This window comes from Poecilia latipinna, unplaced genomic scaffold (genome assembly GCF_001443285.1).
Source record: "Poecilia latipinna isolate Pla-1442-1.1 unplaced genomic scaffold, P_latipinna-1.0 Scaffold430, whole genome shotgun sequence".
Taxonomy (NCBI): Eukaryota; Metazoa; Chordata; class Actinopteri; order Cyprinodontiformes; family Poeciliidae; genus Poecilia; species Poecilia latipinna.
The window spans coordinates 198830-216862 of NW_015113046.1; the positions used below are offsets into that span (position 1 = coordinate 198830).

Sequence of the window (18033 nt, forward strand, 5' to 3'; positions counted from 1 at the left end):
TTAAACAAATATAATAATTATTCAATAGTGAATAAAACTGAGAAGAAACGTTCTAAAAGTTGATGTTTCTTTGCATATTTTGTAGCATTGTCTGTGGGTTTGGAAATGGGCTTAGCTTCCAGAAGCTAATCCTTTTTCGGGAGCCATGATAAGGAACAGTTTAGGAATCCCTACAGAGAGCCGATTCCCGAGGCTGTCATGCTTTAGGACCGGTCATCCACCAGGGGGCACTGTTGTTCAGTTTAAAGCGCACCAGCAAACATCTGTTAACCTGCGCCTGTATTAGACCTCAATGATAAACTGTTTCTGCGTGGATGTAAATGTTGGAATGAATACACACTGCAAAACACAGCAGAATAAACTAAAATGCATTTTTTGGAGGGGGTTAACCTGCACACGTGTGGGAAAAACTAATTAGCTTTGCATATTAATTAGCTGTGTCTGACACTGCTGTGGTCCCAGCAGCAGTCACATTTCTCATCTGGGAACAGAATGAACCAGAAGCTGCTGGGAGCTCAGCCTCCAACCAGATATGCCTGAAAACTGAAAGTTTACCAACAAACATCTCAAGTGGAGCCGGCTGTCAGCTCTCAGCCTTCCACACCTGTCAGTCTTATCTGCAGACGAGCATCAGCCCGCCGAGCTTCACAGGACAACTTCCTATTTTTGTCTCTGCGGACGTCAGCAGCGCCGCGCGACAGCGGCCCACTGACGTGGAACCGTTCGCTCTCCACGCCCACGTTTATCTACGGTTTCATCATCCCCCTAAACCCCACCGCCAACAGGACCACCCTCCTCCCTTCTCCTTCGTAAAACTGGATGTTCCCCCCAGCTCCTCGCTTACAGGACAGTAAATGTTTCTGCATTAATCTGTTCGCCCAGTCGTCTTTACATAACCGTCAGACGTGCCAGATAAGTTAGAAGAAAGTTGGCGCAACGTAAACCTGGGAGCTTGGCATCAGGAAATAACAAAGACAAAACATATTTTTATGTTTTGATGTTATTATCTTAGAAAAAAGTTTGTGTTGTAGCTGCAGGCCTTTGACTTTAACAAAATATGCTCCTGCCTGCTTCAGTCTGTGACAATATACACAGGATATGAAAAGTAATGCAGCAATTTTCACTTAGTCAACTTAGGTAATGTTTGTTTTCAACAGATACTTGAGAAATAACTGCAGACAAAAGGATATTTTGTATGTTAGTTTAAAAATCACTTATTGCCTTAGTACCAAAATACCTTAAAAACCTGTTTTCATGGTAACAAACTTCCAGACCTCTCAGGTCTTCTGGTTCTGGTCTGCTGTGCATCTCCAGAACCAGACCCAAACATGCAGCTGTCAGCTTCTATGCAGCACAGATCTGGAACAAACTTCCAGCAAACTGCAGAACTACCGGAACACTGAGTTCCTCTAAATAAAGGCTAAAGACTCACCTTGCCACTCATAATAACTGGAACTTGATCAGTAATTCTGATGATGGCATTTGACTAAATGTAATGTTTATATCTTGCTTCATAATTGATGACTATGTGATTTTTTTATGATTATGTAAAGCACTTTGAAAGCAAACATGCCTTTATTTTCCAAATAATTACTGTCTGTTTTTAAACTATTTTACAAAACATGCATATTTCTCTTTCTTGTAAGCCCAGCAGCCATCTTCTGTCGGCTAACTGGTAGTCCTCAGCAACAGGTGGGGGTGGGGCTGTGATGTCACTCTGACACTTCCTCTGGCATGCCATTAAAAGGACTACACCATGATGAAAAATGTTTGTGTTGGTACACCTTGAAACCAGAAACAGAGTGTAACCATAGCAACACAGCTGGTGTTTGGTAAGTCCACATCGCTTAAAACTTCCAAACCAAACACCACCATCTTCCTTTCTACTTCATCCCTTATCAATGAGGAACCTTCCACAATGTAGCATCGTAATGACGGCAGTAAGTGCTGGAGTTTTCTCTACACCTGCGTCTTTCCTAGCTCAACACAGACAGGTGTCTTTCTCAAGCCTGAGCGATCGGCAGGTAGCGCTCCGTAGCTCAGACCCGCCTGACAGCTCCCCCTTTGGGAATGGCTTGCTAATCCAGGGCGGACTTTGCTTCGCGACAAAGCGTCTTCACAGTTGGATAACTCCTGCCATTACCAGCTGCTCTTTCCACCAACAGACACCGCTGCGGCATCATTATTTGCCGGGATCATGTTGCGTTTCGTCTCTCCGGCTCGGCTGCTGTTTATTTTTGGTCGTATTCTCCGCAGAGAATGAAGGAGGACAGACAATAAGGGATGTCTCATTAGCTTTCTCTCTGCCTGCCACGCCCTCTTTGCTTTGCATGCTCAAACGCCAACAGGGTTGGACAATTCAGCTCAGTACGGTCTTGGTGTTTGACCTGTCAGCTTAGCATTCAGAAGCTCTAACTAATGACCTCATGAATAAGTCCTACAGGGCCTGACCAGGAGTCATGTAAACAGACATTCACTTCATCTAGTCATCATATTGCAGATGTTGTCTTTCTCATTGTCTGAAAGTTACACAGCAGGGTTTCATAAAACGCATTAGGAAATTCATTCTCAGAAAGTCAAATGACTACAAATATGAAAGTACTGAAGGGAGGCGTGAGACAAAGGTTGGATGCAACAGTGACATCTCAACTTGCTTACACCAAGGCGTGCCCATAACCATTTTCTATAGCATGAGGCAAAGTGGATCAGAAGCCCAAAACATCCTTTCGACCCGTATCTTTCTATCTAGCTTTACGTTTTGCAGATGAGGTAGTTCTGTTGATGTCTTCCAGCAATGACCTTTAGCGTACGCTAGGATGGTTTCAATATAAGTGTGGAGAGGCAGTGATACTCACATAACTGAGCTAAAAAATATAAGCTACCCCTAACTTATGGTCATGAAAGATACAACATGACTGAAAGAATGAAATCCTGGATTGAAGCACTCGAAATATTACTCCATTCCTTTGTAGGGTGGCCTCATCCATCTGTAGAGTTAAGGGTAGGAGTGTCATCATCCAGCGGGAGATCCAGTGAGATCGAAAGGAGTCAGAGTTAATGCCCTTTGGAAGATTTCTGAACATATTCCACAGATTTAGACTTCCCTCAATACCACCTGACCTAGGATTACCATGAGATTCATAAGAAACTGAAGAGAGAAATGAGAGAAATGTTACTCCCATGACGCTGTCTTGAATAAGTGGAAGATATGTAGTGTAGAGTAGAGTTTGGGTTTGAAGTCACTCAGACTTCATTCTTTTGAACACGCCATAAAACAGATGGAGAAGATGTTCTTCACAAGCGGATAAAGGAAACTGTGTGTTAGAGATAGATGTACCTTATCCAGCTGGTTGATGCCCTCTTCCACGCAGCAGATGGAAGCCACCGTTCTCAGAGCGTGAGCGTAGAGGTCTCTGAAGCGGTCCTGCCTGCAGATCTTGAACAGGGCCACCACAGCTCCTTCCTGTATGCAAATGGAAAACACCATTTCATCTACAGCTGTCAAGAAAGACTGTTGTTAAGACTCAGGGCCAATCGCTTCATGAAACTGAACCTGCATGCGTATTGAAGTAATTGATTATCAGCTGCAGTAATCAATGAGATGGCAACGATAAAATATGTTACTCATAATCATAAGGTTACGTTTCATTCATTGTCAGAATTATTTTTCATTGGTGCTTATCTCCTGCGGTCATTGGGAAGTTTATAAAATGTCCTAGAGAGAAGATTGTTTTAGTCTGTAAACAGACGACCCACTAATGAAAACACTCACTGCTTCATTCAGGTCTATGGACTTTGTAGTTACTGCCCTGCAGTGAATTTCCCATTCTATCTTCTGCAAACCTGCCAGCTGATCTGCTGTGAGGGGGCTGTAGAGAACAAGCGTCCTATTGTGCTGCATTCAGGATGCGACTTTGCGTGATGCTTCAGATTCAGAACGAAGGATATTCCCACGCGGCCTGGGTAGCAGCTGTCTGGATGTGTTAACCTGAAGAGACGCCGGCCTCACACCACGGTCTCTTTCCAACCTGCAACCTCGAATAAAACTCCAGACGGTTTGGTTTCTGACTGAGTCACTGATAGAAAACCCAGAAATCAGCTTTGTTTGGTTGGCATTTCCTGACGTATGAGAATTAGTGAATATCTGATTTTCTTCATGTTCTTTTGTCGTTCCCATCTTGAAGAGAAACTAAGAAAAGTGGCCTCTGTGTTACAAGTATACTATAGAGTAAACTGTATCGCGGGAATAAAAACTTTATTTTCGCGATATTATGACTTCATTCTCATATTATTTTGGCTTTATTCTCATATGACTTTATTGTTGTAATATTATGACTTTATTCACATATAATGACATTATTCTTGTATTGTTATGACTTTGTTCTCATTTTATTTTGACTTTACTTTCATATTTCGACTTTATTCTCGTACGACCTAATTTTTTTTAATAATCTGACTTTAATTTTGTAATTATATTTTGTTCTTTTAAATCTTTTCTTAGTATAAAAGTAATATTCAGCGTTATATAACAGGTGCTGCTAGTAGAGGGTAAACTTTCAGCCTCAAACTCAAACTAAATGTCTCCTCCTCTCCAGAGCCAACGTCACACTTTCTCGTAACAAAATGAGACGCCACACGTCACCGTCCGCTTTTGTCCTGTGGACGTGCATAATTGGACAAAATGACACGTCAAATTGCTCCTTGCTACCCGGATTCCAGAGCCAGCAGCGTCGCTCTCGGCCCTGGAGAGTCCAAGGGACCTGAGATGACCAGCGGATTTGGCCGGCTCCTCTCTGCGAGCCCGCCAGCTGCAGAACCTCTCAAATCCCACCTGCAATTTCTGATGTCAGCTGAAACAAGTGAAACTATGCACGTCCCATGAATGGAAACCAGCTAGCTGAGAAAAAAAAAAAATAATAAAATAGATTTGCAAGTCCGTAATAGCGGGCATTTTCTCTTTTGCTTGGTGTAAACAAACAAAAATAGCTTCTTCACTCGTTCCGTGTTCGGTGCGAAAGCGTCCCTCTGTCGAAACGGATTGGGAGCGACTGAATTGTATTCCCCCGTGCACACGGCTGGAATTACCTGGAGGAAGACGAAGCCTGTAACTACCACCATTATCCTAATAAGGCCATTATGCTGGACTGGCATGTCTCGTGTTGTGCTGGGCCGTGCTGCTGAGGCTTGGAGTGGTTAATCATCCTGCCCTCCAGCCTGACCGCTCTTCCCTGTTCGCTGCCTACGCAGTCCCGCTCTGCGTTACCTGGCAGGACTGTCGCCGCCGTCACACACGCTGTAGAAAAGCTCAGGCTTCTGATTCAGGATGCTCAGGCTTGTCCCTGTTGTTTCGCTACAAAATCAGAAGATATTAAAAAAAAAAAAAAAAAAGTAGTAAAAATACGACCAGCTGGATCTGAAAAGGACTCGTTTTATTTTTTAGTGTGTATAAAAGGTGGAAAACTTTTCTTTCCAAATAGATTTACTTTTATCTTTTGCTGATTATATTTGAGATGTTCATTTTGGTCCAAGCATAATTAGCAAGTAAATGGATTTTATATGATTTCCCCCCCCCCATTGTGGCTGATTACTATAAAATTATAAAAAATATAAAAAATAAAGTGAAAAGAACAAAGTCAAAGTGATACTAGAATAAAGTTGTAACAATGAGAACAAAGCCATAATAAAATCATATTAACATTTTAATACATTACAAGAAAAATCTCATAATTTGACTTTATTCTCGTAACTTTATAACTTTATTTTCATATGACTTCATTCTCATAGATTATGCAGATGGTGATTTGCAAAAAGACAAATAAAGGTGCACAAATTGAATTATATTTCATGTAATTTTATCCACACAATATTCAAGATATAAGGTGCCTGTGAAAAGTATTCACCCCTTGAATGTTGTACCGTTTTAATTGCTTTCACAAATCAATCATGATGAGCTCTGGTTGTGGCTGATTAGTATAGCTGCAAAGACACTTTTTACCGCCATTATCATATTATTGTTTTCATTATTATTATGCCACTCATTCTAAACCGGGCACAGGCATCACTGACAGTAACACACCAAGCATCACCATGCTTCACAGTTGCCTCACTTTGAAAAACTCTTTCCGCCCCCGTTGAGTTGAAAGGCCTGGCTCTTGGTCTCCTCTAAATCACATTTTTTTCTTGCTTAACTTGCAGCTGCATGGAGGAAGCAGCTAAATCTATTCTGAGGAAAAGTTTTGGCTTGTTCCTGTTAGCAGCTGCAGAGTTCAGTCCAGCTTAAAGGATTCGTTTCATTTGAAGGGGGGGGGAACAGTTTGGGTCCGACGGTTCAAATTTCTTCATCAAAATTAAAGATTCCAACAGAAATAGGACGCAATGGTCTTCCCAAAACGCTGACCTGCAGCCTCTTTAAATTTGTTTGAGCCATGCTTTAAAGCCAATGCCTTGCCAGGAAGCCAATCAAATTGAAAGGAACACATCCCAGCTGGAGTTACACCAGAGTCTTGTGGATTGCTATAAAACCCATGTGTTCGAGGTATGACTTGCTATTTGGGCTTTTACCCATACATTAGTGGTAATGTATGTATATGTAGTGGTGTACATGAGAAAACCAGATCCACATCACTACCCAGATCGGTTTACTGTTTCTGGTTAAAATCATATTCCAACATTTCAAATAATTTCCTACCAGCTGTGGAGGAGTAATGGGGAACTAACAGACTCAGCCGTCTCAAGGTGCATGGAGATGATTCTGTACAACCGGATTATGTGAAAGAGCAGGTGTCCAAACAGCACGCTGTGTTTTAGGGACGAAGGCAGCAGATGTTCTACATCCTGGTTGTAAGGCATTAATATTGAAACATTGAGGTCTAGTTGGTTGTTTCAGACGACTGCAGTGATGTCAGAGGCTTTAGATTGGTAGCCAAAACCAAAAAGGCATGGAAGAAAATGAAAAACGACCAGTTTAATGGATCAGAGAAGGGCCAAAATAGTAAAGACTGAGGCAACAATCATCTCCAGGGTGATCAAAGGTCTACAGTTCCTGTGAGTACCGTAACAATCAGCAGACGCCTGTCTGGAGTCAAGCTATCACCAAATCCCCACTGAAAATAACTGCACTAAAGAGAAAAGGCATCAGATGTTATGGGTTGTTTTGGACATAAAATCACTGAAATCAAGTCAGTATAAACTGAAAAGTACGTTGAGTCAGACATCAAGTTACAGAAATGTTTTTTATACAATTGTATCCGACATACAGCTCTGGAAAAAATTAAGAGACCACTTACCATGATCAGTTTCTGTGATTTTACTTTTTATAGATATATGTTTGAGTAAATGAATATTGTTCTTTTATTCTATGAACTACTGACATGTCTCCAAAATTTCAAGCAAACATTAAGTAAGTATTTATTAGCAGAAAATGAGAAATGGTCAAAATAATGAAAAAGATGCAGTGCTTTCAGACCGCAAATACTGCAAAGAAAACAAGTTCATATCCATTTAGAAACATCATTAATATTTTAACTCACGAAGAGTTCAGAAATCAATACTTGGTGGAAAAACCATGAAGTTTTCAATGGGCATCATGCTGAAAGAAAACATTGTCTAACATGTTGTACAAAGGCAACGTCTTGAAACGTCTCCATCTTGAAACATAAACTCACAGCCTTGTTGGAAAATGGAACAAAAGCAGAAAACATCTAAAAATATATATTTTTATAACCAGACACACCTTTTCTCTGCATGCCTTCAACTAGCATGACTTCCCAATTGTACCAGTTGACAGTCAATGTTGGGGGTGGGATTAATATAAAGTAATGTAAATGAAAAGTCTTTGCTAACACCAACAGGTGGTTTGAGGACAATTCTTCTGGAACTTTGAGGCCTGTCCTGTTTGCAAAGTGCCAACATTTAAATGGTCATATCGTCTTAATTTTTGATTTGATGTCATCAGAAAGCTAAGAATCCACACTTTCAGAATCTGTAAAAAACTCAAAATGAGACTTGTTCATGGTTTTCTCGTCAGATATCAGATTGCTTCATGCAGAAGAGGAACTACCCTGGAGATTGATGTTTCTAACGTCACAACCTCAAACACAATAAACGAGTAACACCTTCGCTCCAGATCTATCAGATTAACATCACAAAGACACCAATCTAATCTCCAGACTTTAGTCCCAGAGAAAACTCCTCAGAAAGGCATCAAATAATTATTCCCAGTGCATTTCTGTGAATGGAAATGCATGCTATCAAAATAACTGAACTTTACTCACTCTTTTAGGACCACTGCCGTTATTAAGGAGCTCAAAATTGTTAGGATATTTATGTCGATGATGAGTGCGTGTAAACTTCTGACCAGAACTGTAAATCCTATCTAGCTTACAGTTTATAGTTTGGTTTCTTGCCAGTTTCGCTCTGACTCGTATTCTTCTTCTCCTTACCCCCGCCCCTCCTTTCACTGTCCTTTTTCTAATTAAGGTAAAACAATCTAAGTGGATGTGTTGGAAATATTTCTGAACTCCAGCAGCAAATCTGCAATGTGGCCCCATATATCACCGAAAAAGTGATCATTTCTGCTACTATAAAGCCAGACGATGGCTGGTTTTAGAGGAAATATCTTTTGCTTCTCTCTCTCTCTCCCTCTGAGCATCTCCCACTTTTCACAGATTGCTGGGCTTCTCGTTCGCTACTTCCCCGTCTCTTCCACCCATTTCACCCTCATTCGCTAAATGGATCCCTCGGAGGACTTTTCTGCTCACACTTCATGCGTCTCCATCCGTGTCTCCCCAGCTATACGGGCCCACACTGCGTGTAATTTGTTTCCGTCTCATAGTTTTATGAATCATTCCCTCTCTGCTCCGCTGAGCTCGCTGGCAGGAAAAGAGGTGATTTAGAACAAGATTTACAAGCAGAAACCTTGTCAGTGAGAGTTTAAGTAATTTCCTTAGAGATGACGCGACGCTGAACAAACGGCTTGTTTGAAGCAGGGACCACATGGTGGGCTGGCATGCTCTATGCAGTCAGAAACGTCTGGGCAGCAAAGCCTTGACTTCGTGTCTTCTAATAACTCAATTCAGTAAAATTCAAAAATTCTTTATTTGTCCCAAATGAAAACTGAATATCGTAACTTCAAAGAGTTGCTGTGAAGGGTTGTGCTGTGGGGAGGGAGGATCTCTGGTAGCAGTCAGTCTTGCAACACATGTGAAGAGGCCTCTGACTGAAGACAGTTGCTATATGACAGCCTGTATGACTGTTGCACTGTAAAAACACAAAATGTTACCAAGAATATTTTCTACCTTCCGGTGTAAATATCGTACCACACTTGAATTAAGACAAAAAAAAACATTTAAAAGTTACTTTTCAGCAAGATGAATAAGCTCGTGTAAAGTCAATAATTCAGATACATAAATACTAGTTCCACTTTTCTTCACAAAAAACAAATAAAATGTCTTGTTATAGATGGAACTAGTCCTTTTTAATTTGTATTCAAGAATTAGTGATTTAAAAGAAGCTCATACATCTTGCAAGAAATAATTTAAGACAAATAATTTTTGTCTTAATTTACATGTACTAACGGGTTTGCACTAGAAACTAGACATAAAAACTTAGATTTTGTGTCTTTGCAGTGTATGACATGCTAACAGCTGAATTGTCCAGCAGAGATGATCCCATAGTAGCATGTCCTGGATGACAACACTCTGCTCATTTGCTTTGGTGCTTTTCTTTAAATTCCTGTCTAGGTGGGATTTTTGAGTCCTATTCTGGCTTTTGAGATGCTAATAAGTTGCTCCGAGTTGTAAAAAACAAATACTTTGTTGCTACAGTTACACATCAAAGCATTGGACTGAAATAAAAAAAAAGTGAGAGTAAACTTCCTTCCAGCTGCACAGCATCCAAAACCAGAGGAAAGAATCACCCAAATATGCAACGCTGCCCTCAAAATTATAATTAAAATGTAACAGAGCTGCTCCAACATGCAACAAGTGCAATTCTGACATTTAAGGATGATCAGTGTGACATTTTGGCGAATTTCTCTCCATATTTAAAGTTGTTTATTCGTTTGTTGCTCATATTCAGAACACATATTTTAGTGTGTTTCTGCACAAACATATTTAAAAGGCCAGTGTTATATATTTTCTAGCCACAGTTCCATTTTATAGCACTATCAAGTAACTACATTACCTTCACTTGTTATGGAAATATCTAAAATAAATTAAAGGAATTTAACTTTGCATCTGATGCCTTAAAATGGTCCTCTGTCCTCCTACCCTTTCTGATGCTTCTCCTTCAGTTGTCATGACAACAATGCTTCCCTATGCTGTCCATTGATGTCATTTACAGCCATTCTTAGGAGTAACCGGACTAAGACGTAATTTGTACGATGAGCTCAGCAGACGTGGAGTTCCACCAGGTGTTTGCCAATCGCTGCTGCCGCTAGTCTGGAGGAGCACAGAGTTGCCACAGGAGATTAAAGTATTTCTCAAACATGCATGAAAGTATCAAGGCAACACTCCAGATATGTTTTTTGGATGAGAGAATAACATGATGAAAAAGTTGATTATAAAAAAGAAATATCCTGTCGAAGCAGCTATTCAACTAAAAAATCTGTTTTTGAGAAAAACTGATTAAAAGGACCAAAAGAAAGGTAAAAGACAAAAGTTTAATACTTAACTCCTGATCACATATTCCGAGCAAATTTCCCTTGGGAAGTGTCACCTCCGCTTCACGATCCAGCATTCCTCAAAGCAGTAACATTCACCGACCGCCACCCGGCCAGTATCTGCTATAGAGACGGAGATTTACTCTGCCCCCTCCCAGCCAACAAACCCCGAACAAGCAGGTGAGTAAAGTTAAAACGTGACGAAGAGATCCGACACGAGGCAGATGATCCGTACTTCAGAGAGCTAGCGTGACAGACAGCAGGAAGCTAATTAGCTCAGATAGCAGGTGGACATGTTTTGTATTGGGTATTCATTAGCGGCCACCAGCGGCCGGGCTCCCCCCCCCCACCTGACGGTTCGGTCAGCGGCGCTGCACAGAGAGTTAAATATGAGTGGATGGGCAGGTAAAGGCATGTGTGCAAACTGCAGTTGTGATCTATGTCCACCGCTAATGGGAGCTGACAGTATTGATCTCGCAATCTGGCTGTAAGGGAAGCGCACAGGTATATGTGTGTGTGTGTGTGTGTGTGTGTGTGTGTGTGTGTGTGTGTGTGTGTGTGGCCATCAGGATGAGTCTTATCGAAGGAATCATAGAAGCAGGCAGGGTAACTAATGGTCGTTTGAGACATGCTGTCTGGTCTGTCTCGTCTTATCTGGTACTGAAAGAGCGAGGCGGCGTTGTGTTCTGGGCTGACTGGTGGCTACTCGCTAACGGTGAGTCACCACAGATCCCAGTTCTGAGACTAATCTCAACCTATCAGGGTAAACCCCCCTGAGCAGCTCAGCCAATCGGCTGCGCTGGTTTATCCGGACTACCTTAGCGATGATGCTGCAGAGCTGGGGTCCGTCCTGGGTGAGAGACAGCAGGTTGCTGATGGCGCTGCCGATAGTCTGAACGCAGTCTGACGACTCGATCTGTTTGATCAGAACCTGCAAGGAAGAAGAGACTTCAGGTCACCTCTGGGTGACAGAAGGCCAACAGACTGACGACAAGGGGATGAATTCAAATAAAGGTACGACTTGTTAAAATCACATTTATTAGATATTTCTCTTCCTCATATTCTTCGGTGTTACACATAGGAAACCATTTTAACCACTCATAGTTACAGCTGCAAGTCTCTACAAGCTTTTCCTGTAATTAACTTGCAGGCATGAAGCTCCTGCTGCTGTTTCTCTGCTCTGTGGCTTAAAGTTACTCTGTCACTATGAAGTCAGCATGACGGGTAAAGCTTTGGAACGCAGGTAAATAAACAGTCACCGACCCGGATCTCGTTGGCCAGCGCCATGTCGATCATGTTGCTGAAGGAATCACTGACGTCGGTGAGGATCTCGTGGATCGCCTCCCTCATGGATTTAAGGAAGAATTCATCGTCTGTGTGAAGGCACCTGCAGGAAAAACGTTCAAATATTTTCACACACAGTCATGGGGAAAATTAAGTAAATACTGTTTGATTCCAAATTATATAAAACACATTTTATTTATTTATTTATTTATTTATTTAATTTTTTGTACTTTGAAGTGACCTTTGGTTAACATGACACATCAGTTTATATTTCTATAAGATGCAGATGACGTTTCTCAATCCCATGTTTTAGTGATCATCAGCAAGTGAAAAAAATCTGTAAAAAGAAGAGTTGACAGTTTGCATGCATTAAACCATTACATTACATAGTTTACATTAAAGCGGCACTATGTAACATTTATTAAAAAATGTATATATATTTATTTATGTAACTCCTGCTCTTTCTGAGACTGTGAAATCAGAAAGTCATCACAACATGTCTCCTGTATTAAACCCTTTAACAGGGAAATGAAAGAATTTCTCAAACATGAATGAAATAATCAAAGCAACACTCCAGATATGTTTGTGGTGAGAGAATAACATGAGGTAAACTCAAAAAAGCTAATTTTACACAATACTGCTCCGTCAAATAATGAACTGTCATAATAAAAAAATTAAAGTTTAACAGTTTTTCATATTTTTCAATTGAAAAATATGAAAAACTGTTAATGTCATTAAATTTCATGACATTAAATTTAATAACATTAAATTTAATGTCACAATTTAATTGACATTAAATTGTGGAAATTTAATGTCAATTTCCACAAAATTGACATTAAAAGTACCAATTATATACATTCAATCTTTTGTTTGTTGTTGCTGTTTTCCACAAATATCAACACCCTGAAGAAGAAAATCCTCTTTTGCAAAAAAGTTGAATGATTTTCTATGTTTGAAAATCTTAAAAAAGAAATCAGAATGTTAAAAGTAACACTTATTTTAGCAGATATTTTTTCAAAGACATTGGCTGTATTCTGACAAAATAAAGGGATTAATAAAATAGAAGGAAGGTGTTGGGAGAAAAAGACAGACTTCATCCCCAGACCTTCAGACACAACGTTGGACCTCATTGTCGGCCGCGGCTCGTTTTCAGAAGAAGTCCTGAATCATAACAGAGTGGCCTTCATAACTTCAACTCCAATACAGACTCTCAGGTGGGAAATTAAAAAAATAAACAAGAAGCACACAAACCCAAGAATATTAATGAACCGGAGGCCCTTTGCCCGTGATGGGAGGGCTAAGATTTCCCAGAAACGGTGCCAGGAGCCGATGTCGGGCTATGGATCACATTTACAGCAGGTCAGAACAGTTAAAGTGCGCTCCACTGCAGCAGTCATTAAAAGTGGCGCTTCATACTGAATTTGAAGAAACCGCCTGTAATATTAGCCGAGTTAAGCTACTTAAACCGTCCGTCTTCGATTTGTTATTTGTGGAGAGGTTCTAGTCTTTAGAGCCCAAATTGGCCCATGGTAGGTGTAACTGCAGTTTGATAGAAGTGGAAATATTTTGAAGTTTATGACACTTTTGTTGGAAAACACTGAACAAGTCTGGCTTATCTTGGATAATAATGGGCCCCACTTGTGGTTTAGTCGCCACAAAAACTAGGCAGAAGTTTAAACCCTTTAACTGTCACCCCAAATACGGTCACAAATAAGGTCAATGGGGACACTGGCGTCCCCATGGCAGCCAAAGGGTTTTCAGGGAGGTCAAGATTTTTCTGTTGAGGCTCCCAAACCTTAAAACGAACTGCCTTTAAACTTTCGTCAGGAATAACCACTTCCTGTTTCTAAGTGTCTATTAAAATATTTTATTTTTTCAATTGTTTTTGATCATGTGGATGTGCTACTGTATTGTCTCTGCTCTATTTTTGACTCTTTTGAAAATCGATTGTAGTTTCGTGTGTTTTAACATGTTTCTATTTTTATTTATTTTTTTTAGCATTTACAGCACTTCAAGCAAACTTTCTGTTTTTAAATGTACTTTTTAAAATGGATTTGAGCTTTACGAAGGATAAAGAAATGTTTTCTCCTTTTTTGCATCTTCAATTAGTAAATGCATGTTGGATTTTGATTTCTGATGTGTTGTTCATTTAAGATTTGTCTTTTTCATAGAATGTAGATCTTTCTACTTTTTTCTTATTTTTCTTAGATTTATTTTTGTGTGTCTGTTACCTCTCTGTGATGTTAGTCAGCTCCATGCACTTTTCCAGCAGTGATTTTTCATACTGCAAAAGAAGCAAAGAGAAACAACATTTAAAGAAGTGTTTCAAAAAGAAAGAAAGCCATATCAAAAAAAATCCTGTTTGCAATTTTCTACAATCCAAGTAGAGGGCAAATGAAGGATTTAAAAGAAGTTTCTCTGCTTTATAATAAAACATGCGAATGTGTATTTAAAATCTCATATCATATCCTCATCAATGTGTCTGGTGGAAAACCAAAGTCAACCCTCACCCACCTTCTGCATCTCCGGCGGCGTGCTCCGGGCGGCACTGTACTCGTGGACCAGCGAGCGCACGTGGCAGTTGGCTCGTACGGCCGTGCTGTGGACCCTCTGCCAGCGGCCTTTCTCCAGCCGCTGAAACATCTTGCCCAGCTCCGTGCTGACCACCAGCGCCCGGCGGAGGAGCGTCTGCAGGTTGTTCCTGGCCACGTGGTCGCCCGCACCGATCCCGGACGTCACTATGAGCTCCCCCTGGTGGGAGTCTTCGTCCACGCCGATGGGCTTGGCCTGAAGGACGCACATGCACTCCACCTCGGTCATGTGGCGGAGGTCCTCCATCCACCGCTGGACTGAGTCCACCTGCAGGGTCTGCATGCGGGTACTGGAGGGAAAAAATGAAGATATTTGTTGAGACATTAAAAAAAAAAAACATTTAATGGGACAGCTTCATGTAGAATTTACTTTTTTGAGCTTTACATCACGTTGAAATGTCATTAAAAAGGACCTGAAGTGTTTTGATTGTTGTACGTTTGAGAAATTCTTTAAAGGGACTGTGGTATGTATTTTCCAAGCACATGATACCATTTTATAGCATAATCAAGGACCTTTGTTACCTTCAGTTGTTATAAAAATGCTGGAGACATCAAAAATGACTTAAAAAATATTTCATAATTTAACACCTTGACATCTCTGTCTCTTTAAGAAACTCCTGCTCTTTCTGAAACTCTGCTTTCAGGAAGTCATCACAACATGGCTCCTCCATTAACCCTTTAACAACAATTTTAACAATGTTTTACTGAGAAGTTCCTATAATGAGCTCATCAGATTCTCAGTTTCACCAGGTGTTTGCTAATTGCTGCTGGCTAGTCTGAAGGAGCTGAGTGGAGGGCTGCTCTGTCCACCTTTGAGGATAAAGCTCCTTCTCAGATCTGCAGCTGCTAAGTTTCTTAGTTTCCGCCTCTGGGCCTCTGAGCAGCTCTCCCTTTCACCCCCCCTCCCTCCCTCAGTTCCTTCAGACTAGCCAGCAGCAATTAGCAAACACCTGGTGAAACTATGCATCAGCTGGACTCATTATAGGAGCTACCTGTCAGTCCAGTGCTCCAACCAACACTTGTAAACATGATGACTTCCTGAAGATGGAGTGTCGGAAACATCAGGAGTTTTTAAACAGACAGGGGCACCAATTTCAAGGTGTTAAAGTATTAAGTCAAATTTCTTTTAAGTCATATTTGATATTTATAGCATTTAATAACAGCTGAAGTTGACATAGTTACCTGATTGTCCTGTTGTCCTGTGAGGCTGGAAAATACATAATACTGCCCCTTTAAGTTAATTTTAATGCTTAAGTTTTAAGGACGTTTAATGAAACAAAGTTCATCCTCACTTGTTCTGAATGTGGACCTTTTGAACTAAAGGTTGCCAACCACAAAAAAAGAAAAACAAACTGTTCTTGGTTGCAAACTATAACTAGCCATGAGCAGCTTGTTCCCCTCAACTCCATCAAAAGCAGAAACCATAAACATCCGTCGCAAACTGCAGCAATCAATGCGTGCATCACAGGTCAATTTCGTCAATACTCGCTAGCTTTTGTTTTTGTTAGCTCAACTCCTTGGTGAGACGACAGCTCCAGCAGGTAAACACTCCCCCCCACTTCAATCTCTCCCAACGCTGACCCTAATGACCGGAGGCTTTAGAGGGGGACGGCAAACCCCAGGCTTCCTGGAAGGAGCTGGATCGATGGCCACAGCGGCCGGCCCCGCTTTGAGTCAACAGAGGAGGTTCTCTAATGAAGATGGATACTCGCCGCCTTCGCTCACTGGCCTCTTCCTGCGCCGTTTGAGTAATGCTACGCCGTCTCTGGAAACATGTCATCACACGGCAAAAATTGGTGGCAGGAGGATGAATCATCATTGAACAAAATGGAGCCCTCTTTCACACGTCTGTGAGCAGCATGATAAAGTATGAAATTTAGAAGAAATGAGGTATCTTATCTTGTCACTTTCATACATGTTTTTAACGCTTTTCTTGGTGTTTAGTCTGTTTTATTTTATTTTATATCTCCTTGTAATTGTTCGTCTTTTCACAAATCGTCTTTTCGCCTCCCAGCGCTGTGCGCAAACATTAACATGCCACATGTCTATAACAGTAAGTTATCTGTTTACTATTACCACATTGAGAAGCATGTACATGAGCTCAATTGACAGCGCTAAGATCCTCCCCCTAACTCTGATTGGTTGTTTCTGACCAGACACGGTCTGCCACGGCAGTAGGAGAACAGGAAGGAGGAAGAGAAACGCCACAGATTTTTTTCCCACAGATTATCTTTTTCATGTTGTTATGTGACAACACGGTGACGATTTTAACAAATATACATACATATATATAAAAACATTGTTTCTAAAAGTTACGTACTGCAGCTTGAAGTTTCAGAAAGTTCTTTGGTGAACAACATTCTCATTTAATCTCTGTAATGCTAGAAAGGAGATAAAGATCCAATAAGCTGTGAATGTGGAGTGGAATAAATAAGGACGCAGCGTTACGGGGAGCAAGGGTCATTTAAAAGGAGCTTGTTGTACCAAGTGGGGTAAATGGCCTCACAGTGACAATGGAAGCCCCTGAGAATGGATGAGGTTCAACCTTTAGTTGCTGTCTGAACAGTTATTTCTCCCTGAATGATCCTGGTTGTCAAAGAAAACTGAGCCCCACTTCTGTTTTGTGACTCCTTCTGATGTTTTTGCGCTTCATATTGTTAAACTCTTGTAAACCATGCCAGTTGACGAGGTTTGCCGTGGAGCGATCACACAGAGGTGACTCATGGTTTGAGTCAAACTACCCACAAGGGTTTGATCATTTGACGCCATCATAACTGAAGAGGATGCGGAGAGATGCTGCAGGTTCTCAGCGTTTACTGTCTCTCAGACTCATCTTAACAAGAAGTGGCATTTTATATAAACATACTTTATATAAGTGTCTTCGCTAAGTACTTGGTTTAGGACGTTTTGGCAGCTCCGGCCTCAGGTCTCTTTGGGGAAGGGTTGGCACAGCTTTCCTCTTAAAGCTTTTCTTCTTCTTCTTGGCAGAAGTGATCAAACTCAATTAGGGTGGAGTGCGAGTGGCCGTGTGCGGCCGCTTTTAGGTCTTCTCAAAAGTATTTAATTAAGCACCGTTACAGACTCTGGATGCTGGAGTATTTTCGGAGATTTCCTAAAACCCGTCCTGTATTAGTTCTTGCTGCTGTGCTTCAGACTGTGCTCTTGATCTGCTGCTCGATCCTTAGCTACAGCCTTGCCTTTTTGCAGAACAAGAGTGAAACAATTGTCAGGCTTCAAATACACCAGCACTCATTTTACATATTTAAGCAATTCTGCATGGGGTAAGAATCTTGGTCTGGTATTTAGGATTTACCTCTCACCATGGAGAGGTGAGAAGTGTTCTTTCAGCCTTAGACTGAGCTGGTCTTGAGTTCATCATGAGATTTTCTCCAGGTACTCTAGTTTCATTGCCTACAGTCCCCCCCCCCCCCAAAAAAAAAAACCCCCTGTTCCTACCCAAATGCTACAGCTTCTTACTATTTTTGTCTATTTTTTCGG

At 41.0% G+C, this 18033-nt stretch overlaps 1 protein-coding gene and 1 long non-coding RNA gene across 4 annotated transcripts in view; one reads left to right on the forward strand and one right to left on the reverse strand.

Annotated features, from left to right (window-relative positions):
- insc (INSC spindle orientation adaptor protein) overlaps nt 1-18033 on the reverse strand; it is a 69099-nt gene that overhangs the window by 7275 nt on the left and 43791 nt on the right. For all 3 annotated transcript variants that reach the window (XM_015038127.1, XM_015038129.1, XM_015038128.1), the window contains exons 3-7: nt 14459-14825; nt 14176-14228; nt 11924-12047; nt 11478-11591; nt 3338-3463 (exon numbers count right to left, since the gene is read on the reverse strand). In XM_015038127.1, the coding sequence (XP_014893613.1) occupies nt 3338-3463; nt 11478-11591; nt 11924-12047; nt 14176-14228; nt 14459-14825 (784 nt within the window). The remainder of the gene's footprint in view (nt 1-3337; nt 3464-11477; nt 11592-11923; nt 12048-14175; nt 14229-14458; nt 14826-18033) is intronic.
- LOC106950940 (uncharacterized) lies at nt 1853-5380 on the forward strand. Its single transcript, XR_001425710.1, has 2 exons — nt 1853-1940; nt 4596-5380. It is a non-coding gene; the product is annotated as an uncharacterized LOC106950940 (long non-coding RNA).